The 15,583-nt window shown below is 49.4% G+C and overlaps 1 protein-coding gene across 1 annotated transcript in view; it reads right to left on the bottom strand.

Annotated features, from left to right (window-relative positions):
- The window catches only part of MRPL9 (mitochondrial ribosomal protein L9), a 38,772-nt gene extending 23,448 nt beyond the window's left edge, over positions 1-15,324 (bottom strand). The window contains exons 1-3 of the mRNA XM_085637820.1: positions 15,128-15,324; positions 13,114-13,273; positions 1,279-1,403 (exon numbers count right to left, since the gene is read on the bottom strand). Of these exons, the coding sequence (XP_085493946.1) occupies positions 1,279-1,403; positions 13,114-13,273; positions 15,128-15,214 (372 nt within the window). The 5' untranslated portion in view covers positions 15,215-15,324. The remainder of the gene's footprint in view (positions 1-1,278; positions 1,404-13,113; positions 13,274-15,127) is intronic.
- Positions 15,325-15,583: the final 259 nt, after the last annotated feature.

The following is a 15,583-nucleotide window of genomic DNA, read 5'->3' as shown; positions in this document are numbered from 1 at the left end:
AGCCTGGATTACTGTTCTTTGTGTGGGACTAGGCAACATCCAGAGTATTTTTTTGAGCCATCTTAGGAAGGTGAAGCAGGTTGCAGCGACCTTGACTGCTTGCTGTTTCATAGATAGTTGGTCATCTATGATTATACCTAGATTGCGGACTGATTGTGACGGTTGAGGGTGCTCCCCCATTTGAGGCAGCCAATGTTGGGGGCCCGAGAGATCTTTATTCTTCCAGAGGATCAAAACTTTAGTTTTTCCCCCATTTAATTTTAACTTGTTGGTCTGCATCCAACTAGCTATCCTTTGCAGCCCACATGGATTTGCAGTTAAGAACTTACAGTTTCTAACATACGTACATGTGGCCCAAAGAGAATTAGAGATTCTAATTAGGAAATTAAAAATAAATGTAATGGGACAAAACAAATTCTTTTGAACTGATGGCGGATATTACTGTGTACTCTTCAGTAAGAATTAACTCTGTTAACAGGAACAATGCAACCTGGACACTGTAAATCTACATTAACACAGCTAGATGGATGAATGAAAGAGGGGAACATACAATACAATGGTAGGTTTAAGAGTTGCTGCCGTCTCATCAAATGCCCACAGACAAGTAAGCGTAGCAGCAGTGCAATCCCAGCCAACAGCCCTCCTCATCGCCCCTCAAACATCTGATGAGCAACTTGAAAACAATGAGAACCCCATACTTTACCAACCACGAAGTTTCTTGGGCAATACAGATGTAACCATGCCCATTACCCATTCCAGCAAAGACCCTTTTCAGATGGGTAGTGTTTGACTGCCAAACCTCGACTACCATAAGTGCCACTCAAGAGCCACTGGTGGACTTCACCCAAAAAGGCAGCCTGTTTTGGGTGTCTTAGGACAAACATGGGAGCCTCCCACCCCTCTAGGGCAGGAAAGGCCCCACCAGTCAGATGAGCTGGTAGAATCTTTACAAGCCCATGAAAGTTGCTCTACTTGACTAGACGACCCACACTTGAGAGTGCCACATGCAGGGGATGAAACATCCCATTTATGCCTCTTAGCACAGCTATGGTCCTCCTCCTGTGACCACCATGAGCAAGACAAGCAAACTCTCCATTAGACACCACTGGGAAGGAGAACCTAAACCCACATGCTAGGCCTTCCTGTAGGGTTGGCGTACCTACTCCTCTGAACTACCCAGAACATTCAGGCCCAAGTCCCCACACGCTGTCGACTCAACCTGAAGAGAGCTCTTGGAACAGTAGGCAACAGCATTCTCAAAAAGAGGCTCAAGCTTACCCGCTTTTCCTCCTCAAACTGTTTCTTGTTTTCTGGAGATGGATACACGGCCAGCCCTTGAGGAAGGAGCTTGTTTCGCCCAACTGACTTCTTCACAAAAACAGTGTCTCCACGGCTGCCCAGACCTGCGAAAGGAGACACAAACATACAGTCAAACGCTCAAACTACGGACTCCACATCGAGCCGAAGAAGAAATATTTATAGAACAAACAATGGCAAAGCCAATAGGTCGTGCCTTTAAAATGTGTGTGATGAGCTTCTGACTTTGCCAGTGTTGGTCTGTAAAGTATTATTTAAAAAGTGAAGAAAGTTATTACAATATATTGGCGGAAAAGCTAATATATCTTATGCTGTCTCAAAACTGAAAAAACTGAATTCGGTGTACAATCTTTGAAGATGGCATGGTTATTTTCCACTTACTTTGCACTCAAGACTAAACAGTATTTAAAAATAAGGAAGTTTCAGAACGAAAAGTAACTGCTTGCCAAAGCTTAATTTATTTTCCACAAGTGTCAGTCTTTTGGTCCCCTGTAGTTGCCCAGGAAGCAGATTTGTGAGGATCCAGGAGGAGTGTCATGCCAAGTACACCTTTTACCTCAGAAACCAGCTGAGTGAGTGCAGTTGAGGCCTTTCCCACAGTGCCATAAAAGCCTTTGAGTGCCAAAGCTTGCGCTTTCATGCAAAAAGCAGAATGCAGGAGATGAAACAAAAATAACCCTTAAAGTCTGCTCTTCAGCCACACCATGGTAGAAAATATCCCTGCTGCTGTGGTTTGAAAGACAAGCTGGGAGAGATAGTGAGCAACACAGTCTAGGCGAAAGGAGGGTCAGTATTTGAAGGGGGGGGGGGGAAATCACATGAGGAAGAGAGCTAGAAAACATACACTCTCTTGAACTGCTGAATGAAAAGGAAAAAAGAAGTTCCCTAAATGTGAGCCTTGTAAGGATATAGGTCAGCCAAAGTCAAAATAGTAAAGGGGCTATGATTCAGTAGGATGACAAAAATAGGAGGCACTAGCATCGAATAAGAAGCGAGCAAATGACAAGGACGAAGCCAACCAATGGTTAGCAGTGCTCAGGCTGTAAGCCTACTGTGAGTTCACAATACGTCTTTCACAACCAGAAAAGCGTGTGCTGTCTTGCACAGAGGCTAAAAATGGTAATTAAAGTTTATTTGTAGACTTTTAATCATAGCTTATCAAATATATGTCATATCCCAGGAGAAAGCATATGCTGCTTTACCTCTTGCTTTGTGGTGGTATATTTTGAGAAGGAGAGAGAGCCGAGTCTTCTGGGATACTTGAACTGTCAACTGTTCATCATGGCCGCTCGGAGCTGATGCTCCGAGCTGAACCCTTTTTCCAGCTTCCCGAGCGGCATCCCACCGAATTGTTTTCACATCCAGAACAACGTTTCTGCAGCCGGAATGCTGGCAGATCACCTGAAGATCTACATCGCCCGTCTCCGATCTAGCATTGCGGTGAAATGAGCCGTGATGTCCCCACATACGAAGAAGCTAAGATGGCGCCTGGAGAGCTGAGCGGCCGTGCCCGGTGATCATGGTGGCTGGGAAAAAGTCCCTGGGGCCGTACATGGTGAACGGCTCAGAATAGCACGAAGGAGAATAACGGTTGCTAGTGAGGTGGGACGAAGAAGGCTAACCCACAGTGGGCATTTGAAGCAGGGACCCTGACGGCGTAGGAGACTGTGCGTACAACAGGTACGAGGGCGAGCTACAGCCACATACATGACCTAAGGCTGCAGCGACCGAACCGAGAGGTGCGAAGACAAAGCAGACAGCGTACCCCGATCCAAACTAACTGCGCATCAAGAATAGCGATTTCCACCATTTCTCAGCGCGCATCCAAGATGGTCGCGTGAGCACAGGGCTCCCCGGACCCTCGCTGCTCCTCGGAATTTATCCTGACTCTATCCTGACTTGGTTGATGGAATCTGGGAGACGAATGCTGGCTGAACACTAAACTCCTTTCGGAAATCAAATCGGACCTGGCAATCCGGAGTTATGGTGGTTTGAACTTTTGAGGCCCACCCGACGGCTGTGCCCGATGCGAGGGTGATCTGTGGAGCCGGGGCGTAGTTGAACGGCAGCGGGGCTGTGCCAGTTGCCGTCACATCACTTTCGGTTTCACTTTTGGTCTTTGAGGGGTTGGACTGTGGACTTGCTTGGTGCGACTGGGCTTTCATTTTGCCTTCGCTTGATGCCGGTGGCTTCGTCTGCTGCCAGTGTGCTCATTGACGGTGGTCCCTTCGCTCCGCCATATTGCGGCCTGTGGTGAGACACGCGTCTGCCTGGCCTGTGCCACCTCGACGCTTCCTCGGTGGTCCCCTTCGGCGATCGAGGTTCTCATGGGAGGCAAGGGAGACCCCGAGAGGCGCAAGACCAAAACATCCCTACGTGGGGGACCGGTCCAGACGAACAACATGGACCGCTACACTCAGGGTAAAGGATCCCCTGGGACGGCCAATGTCCCCCCGGAGGACACCAGTGGTGGCCCGTCCGTTTCTCCGGATCTGTCCCTGCAGGACATCATGGGCGCCATTAAGGGCATCAGAGAAACCATCGCTACGCAGTACGAGGCTTTGGCCCGTAAAATCGACACGGTGGCCATTGACATTACGCTAATCCGGGCGGATCTCTCTAAGACCAACGAGAGGGTTCAATCGCTGGATGTGCGGACGTCCTCCCTTGGTACGGACGTGTCGGACCTGCAGGCCACTCTCGGCGATCTCAAGTCGGCCAATGACCTGATGGCCCGGCGGCTGGAAGACTTCGAGGGACGGGCCCGCCGCAATAACATCCGCGTCATAGGCGTTCCGGAGACCTCCGATAACTGCCCGGTTGATCTCCTGGTCGAGGAGTTCATCCTCGAACATCTTGCTCCCGCTGGCCTGAGTAAGTTTTTCGCTGTGGAGCGGGCCCATCGAGTCCCAGGTGGCCGGCCGCGACCGGGTGCCCCCCCGAGGCCTATCGTTGCGAGACTTTTCCATTACAGAGACCGAGACGCGATTCTGCAGGCCTCACGGGTCCATGGCCCGGTCCGACATGAGAACTCGTCCATTAACTTTTTCCCGGACTTCACCCAACTTGTCCAGAAACAGCGGATGGGCTTCCAGGGGGTGAAGCGGCGTCTCCGGGACCTCGGTCTCAAGTACTCTATGCTTTATCCTGCAAGGCTCCGAGTGGAACATGAAGATCGGACTACCTTTTTTGACTCTCCTGCGACTGTGAGTGACTGGCTGGATTCGCTGCCGGACCGGGGTGACCGGACTGGGCCCTCTGCCGGTACCGAGGGTGGCGGGTCTCCTTTGGAGTGACTTAGGGTCCCGGACTCTGCCATGTTGTACTGTTCGGCTGGGTTCTACTTCTTTTGTGCATTTTGTTTCACTATGTTGTGTGTTGGGAGCGGGCGGGGACGGGTCCCTTCCCTCCTCCGGGATCTTTTCATAGAATGGGGTTTGTAGGGCGACAGGCACACTGCAAGTTGGGGTGGTTTTTTGGACCGCAGGGGTGCAGGGTGGGGGGTGTTGGGGTTGGGGGGGGGGGGTTGGTGGGTGGGTGGGGTTGTTTGGATTTGTGTTTTTTGTTTTCAAGGCGAAGTATTGGCTATGGTTCATCCTTGGGTGTTGAGCTCTTTGCTAGGGGGCCCTTGATCTACTGGAGGGGATGGGGGGGGGGGGACGGGTTGAGATTGATGTCTTGGAACGTCAATGGATTGGGGGACCGTATCAAATGGGGTGTTGTGCTGCAATATCTGCGTCGTCTGACTCCTGATGTGGTGTTCTTACAGGAGACGCATCTGGTTGGCAATGTTTGTCGGGCTATGAACAGGGGGGGATATCGACTTGTGGCCCACTCTGGTTTCACCACTGGTTCGAGAGGGGTGGGCATTCTCTTGCGAGCTTCACTTCCGTTGGAGATCACCAGGGTGGTCCCAGACGATAGAGGGCGCTATGTGGCTCTGACTGGGAGGTGGGAGGGGCAGTCCATTTCCTTGATCTCGGTCTATGTTCCCCCGGGCCTCCAGAACTCCACCTTCTCAGACTTGGGTCGTATGATGCTTGGGCTTCCTGACAGTCTTTTGCTTATGGGTGGGGACTTTAATTCGGTTGTCTCGGGTGACCTGGACCGTCATCCGCCCAGGGCCCTCCCTGCTGCCCAGGCGTGGCTGGGCGGGCTCCTGGAGACCTTCGGTCTGGTGGACTGTTGGAGGTTAATGCATCCGACACAGTGTCAGTACACCTTTCACTCTGGGGCCCATGGGAGTCTCTCCAGACTGGATTATTTCCTTATGCCCGCGGCCCAGGCTACTCGGATTCGAGAGGTCAAACACCTGGCCAGGGGTATTTCTGATCATTCCCCACTGTGGTTGCTTTTTGACACCGGGTCGCGGTCCGCTGGGCGGATCGCTCCTATTAACCCTTGGTACCTGCGAGACTCCAAGATCCGTGATGGCCTGATTAAGTCGATTGATCAATATTTTTCTGAGAATGAGGGGTCGGTGTTGTCCTCGGTGTCCCTGTGGGAAGCTTTCAAAGCAGTGCTCCGTGGGCATGCCCTGTCCCAGATAGTGGAGGCCAAGAGGGTTAAGAGAGAGGCGGTTGTGACGCTGGAGACTGAAATATCGGGGCTGGAGGCAGCCTTGGAGGCGGGTGTCACCCCGGATGGGCTGCATGCCCTCAGCCTGAAGCAGTTTGAATATAAGTCTCTCGTCACTGATGCTGCCAAGACTGTGTATAGGGAGCAGCAGGGTAGGTTGTATGACGCCGGAGACAAGGCGGGTAAGCTGATTGCCTGGTTGGACAAGAAGGAGAGAGTGAATCGTGTGGTCCCGGAGCTTCGGGTGTCAGATGGAGTGTGTGTGACTGAGCCTGGTGAGATTGTTGAGTGTTTTGCTGACCACCTCCGTGCAGTGTACTCCCCGGTGTCTGATAGAGATGACGGCTCTCGTCTTCTGCTTCGGGATATTGCCCTGCCCGGCTTATCCGGCGAGGACCGCGAGCTGATGGATGCCCCTTTGTCTGTCGAAGAGATAGCTACTGCGATACGCTCCCTCCGCTCGGGCAAGGCTATGGGCCCCAACGGTCTGCCGATTGAACTATATAAGTTGCGCCCGGATAAAATCGCGCCTTTCCTCCGTCATATATTTCAGGAATCGCTCGAGAGGGGTTCCCTTCCTGACGACCAGCGTCTGGCTACTATAGTGGTGATTCCCAAGGAGGGTAAGCCACGTGACCGCTGTGCCTCCTATAGGCCTATTTCCCTGCTAAATGCCGAACCCAAAATCCTTGCTAAGGTCCTCGCCAATCGCCTGCTGAGCGTTATATGTGACTTGATACATCCGGATCAATGTGGCTTCATCCCACATCGTAATACCGCTCTCAACTTACGGCGTCTGCACGGCGTCCTCGCTAGGGCTGAGTACTTCGCTGAACCGGCCATATTGGTTTCCCTAGACGCCACGATGGCCTTTGATACCATTGAATGGCCATTTCTTTGGGCCGTCTTGGCGAAGTTTGGTTTTGGGGAGGGGTTCCTTAGCTGGGTGAAGCTCCTTTATGCTGGACCAATGGCTCAGGTGGTTGTCAATGGGCGGGTTTCTCGGCCTTTCGCTCTCGGGAGGGGAACTAGGCAGGGGTGCCCGTTGTCCCCGCTGCTCTTTGCTCTCGCCCTGGAACCGCTCGCTGCCTGGCTCCGTTGGGAGCCCTCGATTAGAGGGCTCTGGTGGGCCCCAGGCTTCGAGGATCGGGTTTCATTGTACGCGGATGATATTCTCTTGTATCTCACCTCACCGCGGAAGTCGCTCAATGTTCTCTTTGATGTCCTTACTTCCTTCGGGAAAAACTCGGGTCTGATAATCAACTGGTCCAAATCTTGCGTGTATCCTATCTCTGGTGGTCTTCCTCTCTTGCCGCCTCGGCTTCCGCTCCAAATATCTCAGTCCGGCTTTAAATACCTGGGGGTGTACGTTTCGTTGGATCCGGCGGTCCGCTATGAGCAGAATCTCCTGTCTCCACTCCGGCGTTTGAGGGCAGATACGGCTCGGTGGTGTAAGCTGCCCTTGTCTCCGCTTGGTCGCGCAGCGCTGTTTAAAATGATGTCCCTTCCCAGATTCCTTTATGCACTCCAGAACTTCTTCGATGTCATTCCTGCGGCCTACTTTAGGGAGGTGGAGAGTTTGCAGAGGAGACTGGTTTGGGACGGGCGATCGCGTATCGCTTTGGCCAAGCTGACTCTTTCCTGGTATGACGGGGGCATCGCGCTTCCTGATATTAGACGGTACTATTGGGCCTCCCAGCTGTCTGCCATTAATCATGCTACGTACGCTCCTGGTTCGAACCCGGCATATGAGATGGATAAATTCCTGCTCCCCGGCGGTAACTATAACAGAGCGCTTTACTCGCGGTCTGCTGGTAGGGCCCTTACGGGCCCTACCAGGATTGCGGTCCGTGTATGGAAGGCGGCTAACGTAGCGATGGGCTGGAGTGAGCGTTTAACGTGCGCCACTCCTCTATTCGACTCAGACCGCTTGGGAAGCCTCTGGACAACGAAAGGCTTCGAGCGCTGGGATACGATCGGCATCAGCAGAGTGGGGGACCTGTGGGTTAAAGGTGCGGTTAAATCCTTCGCGGCGCTTCAGCGCGAGTATGAGCTTAGTGACAGAGAGTTCTTCCGTTATGCACAGGTTCGGCACGCCCTGCTTTCGGTCTTTGGGGAGGGGACCACGGTCCCTTCTTCTTCGCCTCTCGAGGACCGCATACTCGATGGTCACGTCCCCGACAGTACTATCTCCCTGATTTACAAAAAACTGATAAACAATCGGGCTGACCTCTTGGTGCGTCTTCGGGAGGCATGGACGGGAGATGGGGTGGAGCTGGACGATGAGGACTGGCAGACTGCACTGTCATCCCCTAAGGAGGTGGCCATCCCGGCCCGTCTCCGCCTGGTCCAGCTTAAGATTCTCCATCGTGTATATGTGACGGGCCCCCGCCTGGTCTCGATGGGGTTTTCAGACGACGGACTCTGTAAGCGTGGCTGCGGGCTCAGTGCTACCTTTCTCCATATCCTATGGGAATGCCGCGAGGTGGCGGAATACTGGCGCCGGGTGCATGATATTATGAGACGAGTCACCGGGGTCGCTCTGCTGCCGGAGGTGCGTCGTTGTGTGCTGAATGTATGGGAGCCCAATGACTGCAATGCGGCTCAGGCTCGGTGGGCGGCCTTGGGGAACATGATTGCAAAGAGAGATATTGCACAGCTTTGGGGTTCTCAGCGGCCTCCCACCGTGTCCGTCTGGAAGGAGAACATGGACTGGTGCATGTTCAGGGAGAAAACGGTGTATGTGGCTCGTGGTAAACCGGGGGCTTGGGGTAGAATTTGGGGGCAGTGGAACGCGTATCGTGGGTCTATCTGAGCTCCCCCTTTGGTGGATACGTCCGGGGTTGCCTCGTCCCCCTGATCCTTGAGGGTTCCTTGTGTATCTCGTACTTTGGAGTACAGATTTGGTTCTCTCGTGGCCCCCCCCTCTCTCTCAGGTCTTCTTTTATTGACCGCCCTCGGGTGGTTGGGTGTTGACTCCCCCGGCTGGTGTTCGCCACCCTTCATAAGTCGTTTCGCCTTGTTTGTTGTATTTTTGTATTTTTCTTTTTTGTTGTTATTTATACTAAAAGTGTGTATTCTGATTTCCCTTATGTGCAGTCTGATCTACCGTGATAGTGCGGAGCCCCTTTGGGCCAGTCATTGTTTTCTGATATGCTGGAACACTTCGACTACTAGCGGCCGGCCCTGGTGGTTGTAGGCCCGTGTTTGTAACCCTTTTTATGCACAATAAACTTTTCAAAAAAAAAAACAAAAAAAAAAAAAAAAGAATAGCGATTTCTTATGGTAATGAACAGAGTTGGCACAGAGGGAAGGGAAGAGCCTGTGACCAGCAGCGCCTGAGAGAGTCAGCAAAAAGCTACGGGGTTCGAGGAGAATACGTGCAGGCGGGACACACAGCGTTGCAACACAGGAGAAGATGCAGTGAATAGGAGCGGTGCAACGCATGCAGCAGCAGGCAATAATACACCGAGTCACAGGAGCACAACACAACTTGAAGCAGATTGAGGTGGAGAGTGCCGCAAGTCATGTACTACTGCAACCAGGCACACGCAAGCTATTAAGAGCGGAGAGGCTGCAGGGAAGCATTGTGTGGACCCAAGTAAATGTAAAGTAAATGCAGAACAGCAAAGCTTGGGCATCGCCGACGGGAGACACAGGAGCGGCCCAGCATGAGTGAGCGGTGTGCCTGACCTTAAAATGGCGCCCACGAGGGACACTGTTTAAGCGGCTATGAAATTGAGAAAACGGGAGGATCTTGAAAGGGCAACAGAGAGGCTTGGACCCACACATGGCTGATGAGCACATTGGTGCCCCCCCCACACGCTTGTCCAGAGATCGCAATAACAAACCACAATCTCCCTATATGTAAAGACTCAAATGACTGCAATAACCTGAGCCACAGGGTGGGATGTGCATACCACAAGCAGTGGGAATTTGAACAGCAGAGGCCTGAGGCATTAGGGGACGGCCCCCCCTAAGCGCCAAATAGAGGGGACTAAGCACCAGGGAGACCTTGCTACGGTCTGGGCCTATGATCCGCACCGCTCTCCTCTCATAGCTGTTGACTGAATGCTGTGGTGATTGCTTGCGCATGCTGTTTGCCCGCACGCCCCCACACATCCTGATACTTTTTTAATTACTGTTCAGATGTCGTGCCTCCACGTACCATTATCTGTCCCTACAATCATCGCACTGCGATAGCCAGCTTTCCTCTGCCTTGTAAGCTTTAAAATGGCGAGGCCCTGATTGCTTTGAGTGTCGTGCCCGGTTGCTACCACCAGCATCTTGTTCAACGCTCGGTCCTCCTCAAAATGGCAGCCCTCGACTGCTCCAAAATGTCTCCATCGACCCACTTCTTGGACGCCTGCGATTACCACGCTGCGATGGACGATGCTCCTCCACCTTGTAAGCATTAATATGACACACCAATTTTCTAATAATGGCCACCATGAGTGGGCACCTTTCCAAAGCACTCCTTCTCCCCTTGTTGGGAGGGATCCAGCATTTATGTCCTGGAGTCTCAGAGATCCCTCTGAGAGAGTCCACAGCAACAAGGGAGTCTCTCACAGCGGAGGCCTGGGTTTTTAACCCATTACCACTGGGAGCACAGCACCGTACACCGTGACCGGCGCGCTCCATGGAACTTTTTGGACTATGCCCCCCCTAGGCGGAAACTATAACCTATCTGTATGTACTGCGGTGCCCGAGCAACCTCTGGCCGATGACCGGTGGAGTTGTCCTATGCAGCTATAGAGGAGTTTGGCTCTGGTTCACCCCTCGGCCGTCACATACCCAGCCTGACGTCGGACACTGTTTTTCCTCGTCTCCCCGTTGTGCCTCCTATACCCTCCCCCTCCCTTAATTATTCTCCTCTACCTCCCCTATTCCTTCCCTCTCTCCTCTATTCTTCTCTCCCCTTGCCTATTTTTTTTTTCTCCTCATGATTATGCTATGCCTTTGTACTCATGTAATTCCTGTAACTACGCTCCAGTAACTGATGTAACTTTGTAACCATGTTCTGAAACAATGTTTCTTCCTCATGTAAAGCGCTCCGATACCTCCGGGTCTAGCCAGCGCTATATAAAACTCAAATAAATAAAATAAATGAACTGTAATATATATTAGAGTCTCATTTTAATTGGTTTTATATCCTTCCTATGTTGTGTGTACTTATATTTTGTATTTCTGTTCCACTCTGCACTATTGTGTATATTATTAGCAGATGTGATTTGCTAAAGCTCCTCTGCATTGTGCTCAATGACTCTTCGGCCACCAATGATAGTCCGGGACATAAACCCCAGCAATCAGTATGAACAGAACCACTTTTTAAAGTGGATGGAAAGAACTGACGCCAACTACTGATTTCTGGAATATCTCCTAACTCACACTGCACTCCTCAGCAGTCTAGCAGATAGGCACATCTGTAGACTTGGAGACAAGCAAGTGATTCAGACTGGACAAATGAGCCTTTCATCAAATTCTTGGACATTATCAGACTAGTCTTCCGCAGAAGTCAAGCAGTATCTCTACTTCGTGACCCTGAAAGCAAGCTGATGAACTTTAGAGCAAAAGCAAAAAACAGAAAGCCTTTTTGTAGATGTTGCTGAGGCTTAAATGTTGCCCTCGTTGCAAGCCCATGCCCAAACACTGCAGAAAACCATGCTGCTGGCCCCTCCTCAGAGAGATTCAGCAAGATTGTGCTTGCTGGCTGACCACGTATAAACAATGGATAACCGTAACGCATCCAGGAAATTAAAAATCAAGTAATAATCGGAGTTTTAGGCACCTTGTTACTCAAGTAACATCCATCCCTAAGGATAGATTCTTATAAACAGAGGAAAGAAGAAAATGTGATTTTTAAAAGGTGGGATGTGCACCCCCTTTTCACGATTAGGAGTATTAATACTACTCAAATATTTATTCTGCTGCAGTTATTTTGTTTCAGTCCTCCGTAACTTAAGTTCCAGACACATTTCTGCGCACTTTACAACAGGTGATGTATAGATCACCTAGAATACCAGTCCGCGTGGAAGGAAGCTCAATGGAGGAATAGGTGCGGTTTGGTTTTAAGCTTCGATTGTTTCTGGGCCCAGTGGTAGAAATTACTGCATTTGTCAAATTGCTTTGGACAGTGACTAAACCTGTATCTTTATTCAGATAAGTATTTCTCGTACTCCTTTAAAATGCCATGTTAAGATGCTGAGGACATGTTTACTCACACTGCCAGCCCCTTGCAAAAATAATTCTAAGTTACTTTGTGGGCATAATTTGGTTAGGGCTTGAATTTAGATGTGGGGGGGAAATGAAAAATCCACAGGAAAACCTAAACCAAGAGAAGAATCAACCAATGTCATTTCCTCTATCATAAATACAACATAGTTTCAACAGAGAATTATCCTGTGGGTTAATTTGTTTCTCCAGAAATGTGACGATTTTATACTATCGTCCAATTCTCTATCAGGCCCATAGTTTTTTCCTGATCTAGCACCAGATCTCGGAAGCCAGCATAAGAGATTCACTTTGAGGCGTTTTATTTCAGAAAAAATAATTAAAGAGCATTCTTGACTCTTCAAAGGCTAATGATTTGCATATTTTATGATCAGATATTATGTTCTTGATCTTAGACACTAAGATCAATTAGGCAACTGAGTTCGTCCAATCACCTTTTGTGTGTTTGCTGTATGGCGGTAAGAGACTAGGGTATGCCCAGACATCGGTCTTGTGCTCACTGTGCCACTTGAACTAAGCTATACCAGACTGATGAGCTCTAATCAGGACAAAACTGGTCCTGGGTTGCTTGTGTTCCGAATCTGGGAGGACCTGGCCAAGAAGTTCAGGCTGGACTGTTCCTATTGGAGCAGGGTCAAGACTGATTTGCATATGTCTGGGTTCAAACTGAGGAGGAATGGTATGCAAAACAACGATGGGTTGTAATGCTACACAAGTGAATGCAATTGGTTAGACAAGTTGCAACCATTCCTCCCATCACCTTTTGTGTGTTTGAAAATAGCTAGAAGAATGAAGGTCAGAGAAACGGGGTTGCCCTACCCATCAAATGACAACTGAATAACATTGTGTCCTCTGGCTAGATTTTGAATACGCTAGTCAATATTTAACGTTCTGTCACCCATACAATGCTCAGAAAAGAGCGCGCATATTCTTAAATATGGGACAAGCATTATTTTCATTATTTGTACAGCAAGAGCGTGGACTCACTCTGAACGTTCTGTGTCAGGATCAGCTCCATCTTCTCCGGGCGTCGATGCTTTGTGTCCTCGACCAGCCGGTAGATACGCGACCTCCTTGGGTGCAGATAGGGTTCCTTATCTTTAGGTGCCAGCGGGACCTGCCACCACCTCTCCACAATCACAGTACCCTGCAAAAAGGTAAGCAGTCAGCAGGCTGCATTTACAGAATACATGGCAAAGGATGTTTGCATCAGAGGCGCCTGCTTACAAAGCACTTAGATTCAATTAGAAGGGCTCCTTATCACTTTAATGTGAGAGGCTTGCACTATACCCAATTAAACACATTTGCCGGCTCACGTTTTAGGCTATTTCTAGACAGTAGTGGTCACAGTAATCCTAACCATGAACTTTGCCAGACTGAATGTCTAGACAACTTCAGCTCACTCTGAGGAGTCTTACTTGCAGCTGCAGGATCTGGACAGTGCTTCTCAACCTTTTCTCTTCTGAAAGCCGGAGATGCCTGCCCTAAGCAATTTCAATTATTTGAACCTTATAAAAGTACAAAAACTACAGACACAAAGGTATATAAAAAATACACAACTTATGAAATATATTTTCAATTAAACAAAAAATATACAAAATCAAAATCTTAAAAGGGAGATTGGAGCTTTTCAAAACTCGGTTTATTTCTAAAAGACAAAGCAATATGCTAGACTCCAGCATACTACTTTGTCTTTCTTGCTCCTAAATGAAGCATGCCAGTGCTTCAATTGAGGCCACCAATTGTTCAGACTTATTTGCCACACTTGCATTGCTCCCACAAACCAAGCTAAGGAAACCAACTTACATTTTAGCCTCAGATTCCAAATTCCTAACATTTATAAAGGGTTTTAAAATTTAACGTTTTACATTTTGCTTTTTTATAAGTATATACTTTATCAATCTGCTAAATTTTCTTTTCTAAATAGTTGCAGCAGTTTCTTCAAACCACTGTGCATTACACCAGTTCAGGTTCTAGGCTTCCTCTAAAGAATGCTGAATAAATCAAACATTCACCCCCAATCAAGAGATCTAGGTTACATCCACGTTTTTACATTTCCATTCTTTTGCTCACTACACCACCCCACTTAGTGTGCACACCCATCCCACTTAAGTTAAAATTGCTGTGGCAACAAATGATGGATAGAACGCTGAATAAATCAAACATTCATCCCCAGATAAGAGATCTAGGTTAAATCCATTGTTCTTATGCTCACTATGCCACCAACGTTTAGCCCCAGCCATATGCAAATCAGTCTTGACCCTGTGCCTCATGGGAACAGTCCAGCCAGAACTGCCAAGCCAGGTCCTCCCTGGACCAGAAACAAGCATCCTGTGACAGGTTTCGGCTTATCACGCCTCATCAGCCAGGCTAGCTTGAATCCAGTGGCACAGCGAACAAGGGACCCACATCTGGGCATACCCATCCCACTTGGTGCGAAAAATGCTGCAGCAAAAAATGATGGACGGTATGCTGAATAAATCAAACATTTACCCCCAGTCAACAGATCTGGGTTAAACAGTAGAACAAACCACAACGTTCGCATAATTATGTTGTTGCTTTTGTAAAGGGGGTCCGTTCAATTTTAAGCTAGTAATACTGCAAGGTTATGACATTACTTGCTGTGAGGTCTGCAGTGAATTAGATATGCTACTTAGCCCCCCCTATATTTCACAGGACTTGTGCTCTGCATCCAGCCCTTCCACGTTTTCCAGATCCATGCACGATAAGCTGCTGCAATACAAATTTTAACTATGTATTCTGGGACCTGTAGTTTCGTTTGTTCAACCATACACCAGGACTTCAACTCCCAGAATGCAAAGTAAAAGGCCGGTTCTGAGCAACTAGTCAAGCGTGGACCTGGGAAACAGCCAGGATCGGCACCATGTCCCATTCATCTTCTCCTCTCATACCGCTCTCACGCACGTTGATAATCTTGCTAGTGCCAATGGTTAATTATCCTAATCTGCGAGTTACGTTCTATATTGAGCTCTCTACTTACTCTGCTTTGCGTCGTGCTCAGGCACCGCTCTCCCGTCACCCCAAGCTGGCTCAGCCCCCGCAGGAGCCCGCGGCCCAAGCCCTGCATTCCCTCCCGGTGTACAGTATCCTGCCCCAGGAAACAGAATTCAACCAGAAATGCAGCTGCCAAGGGGGTCGGGACGGACACTGCACTCTAAGCACGAGAACCGGTAAACACAGAAGAAAGACGAAAGGTCTTCTACACAACTAGAGCGCTAACAGGGCTCGTACGGTGTGCCAGCGATGGGCGCCATGTTGATAGACGTACGGCTCCTGAATCATTCATCTATTTTATTTTATTTTTTATTTAATGCGTTTTTATATAGCGCGGACTTTACCCGAAGGTGTCAGAGCGCTTCACAATAGCAGCAGTAATGATACATACGGAGCAAAAATACAAGTGAGCATGTTACAAAATCAAATGGTACGTTACATG

The sequence above is a fragment of the Triturus cristatus genome, chromosome 12 (assembly GCF_964204655.1).
Source record: "Triturus cristatus chromosome 12, aTriCri1.1, whole genome shotgun sequence".
NCBI lineage: Eukaryota > Metazoa > Chordata > Amphibia > Caudata > Salamandridae > Triturus > Triturus cristatus.
Note: the sequence above shows the minus strand (reverse complement) of the source record. Positions and strands in the feature narration are given on the sequence as shown.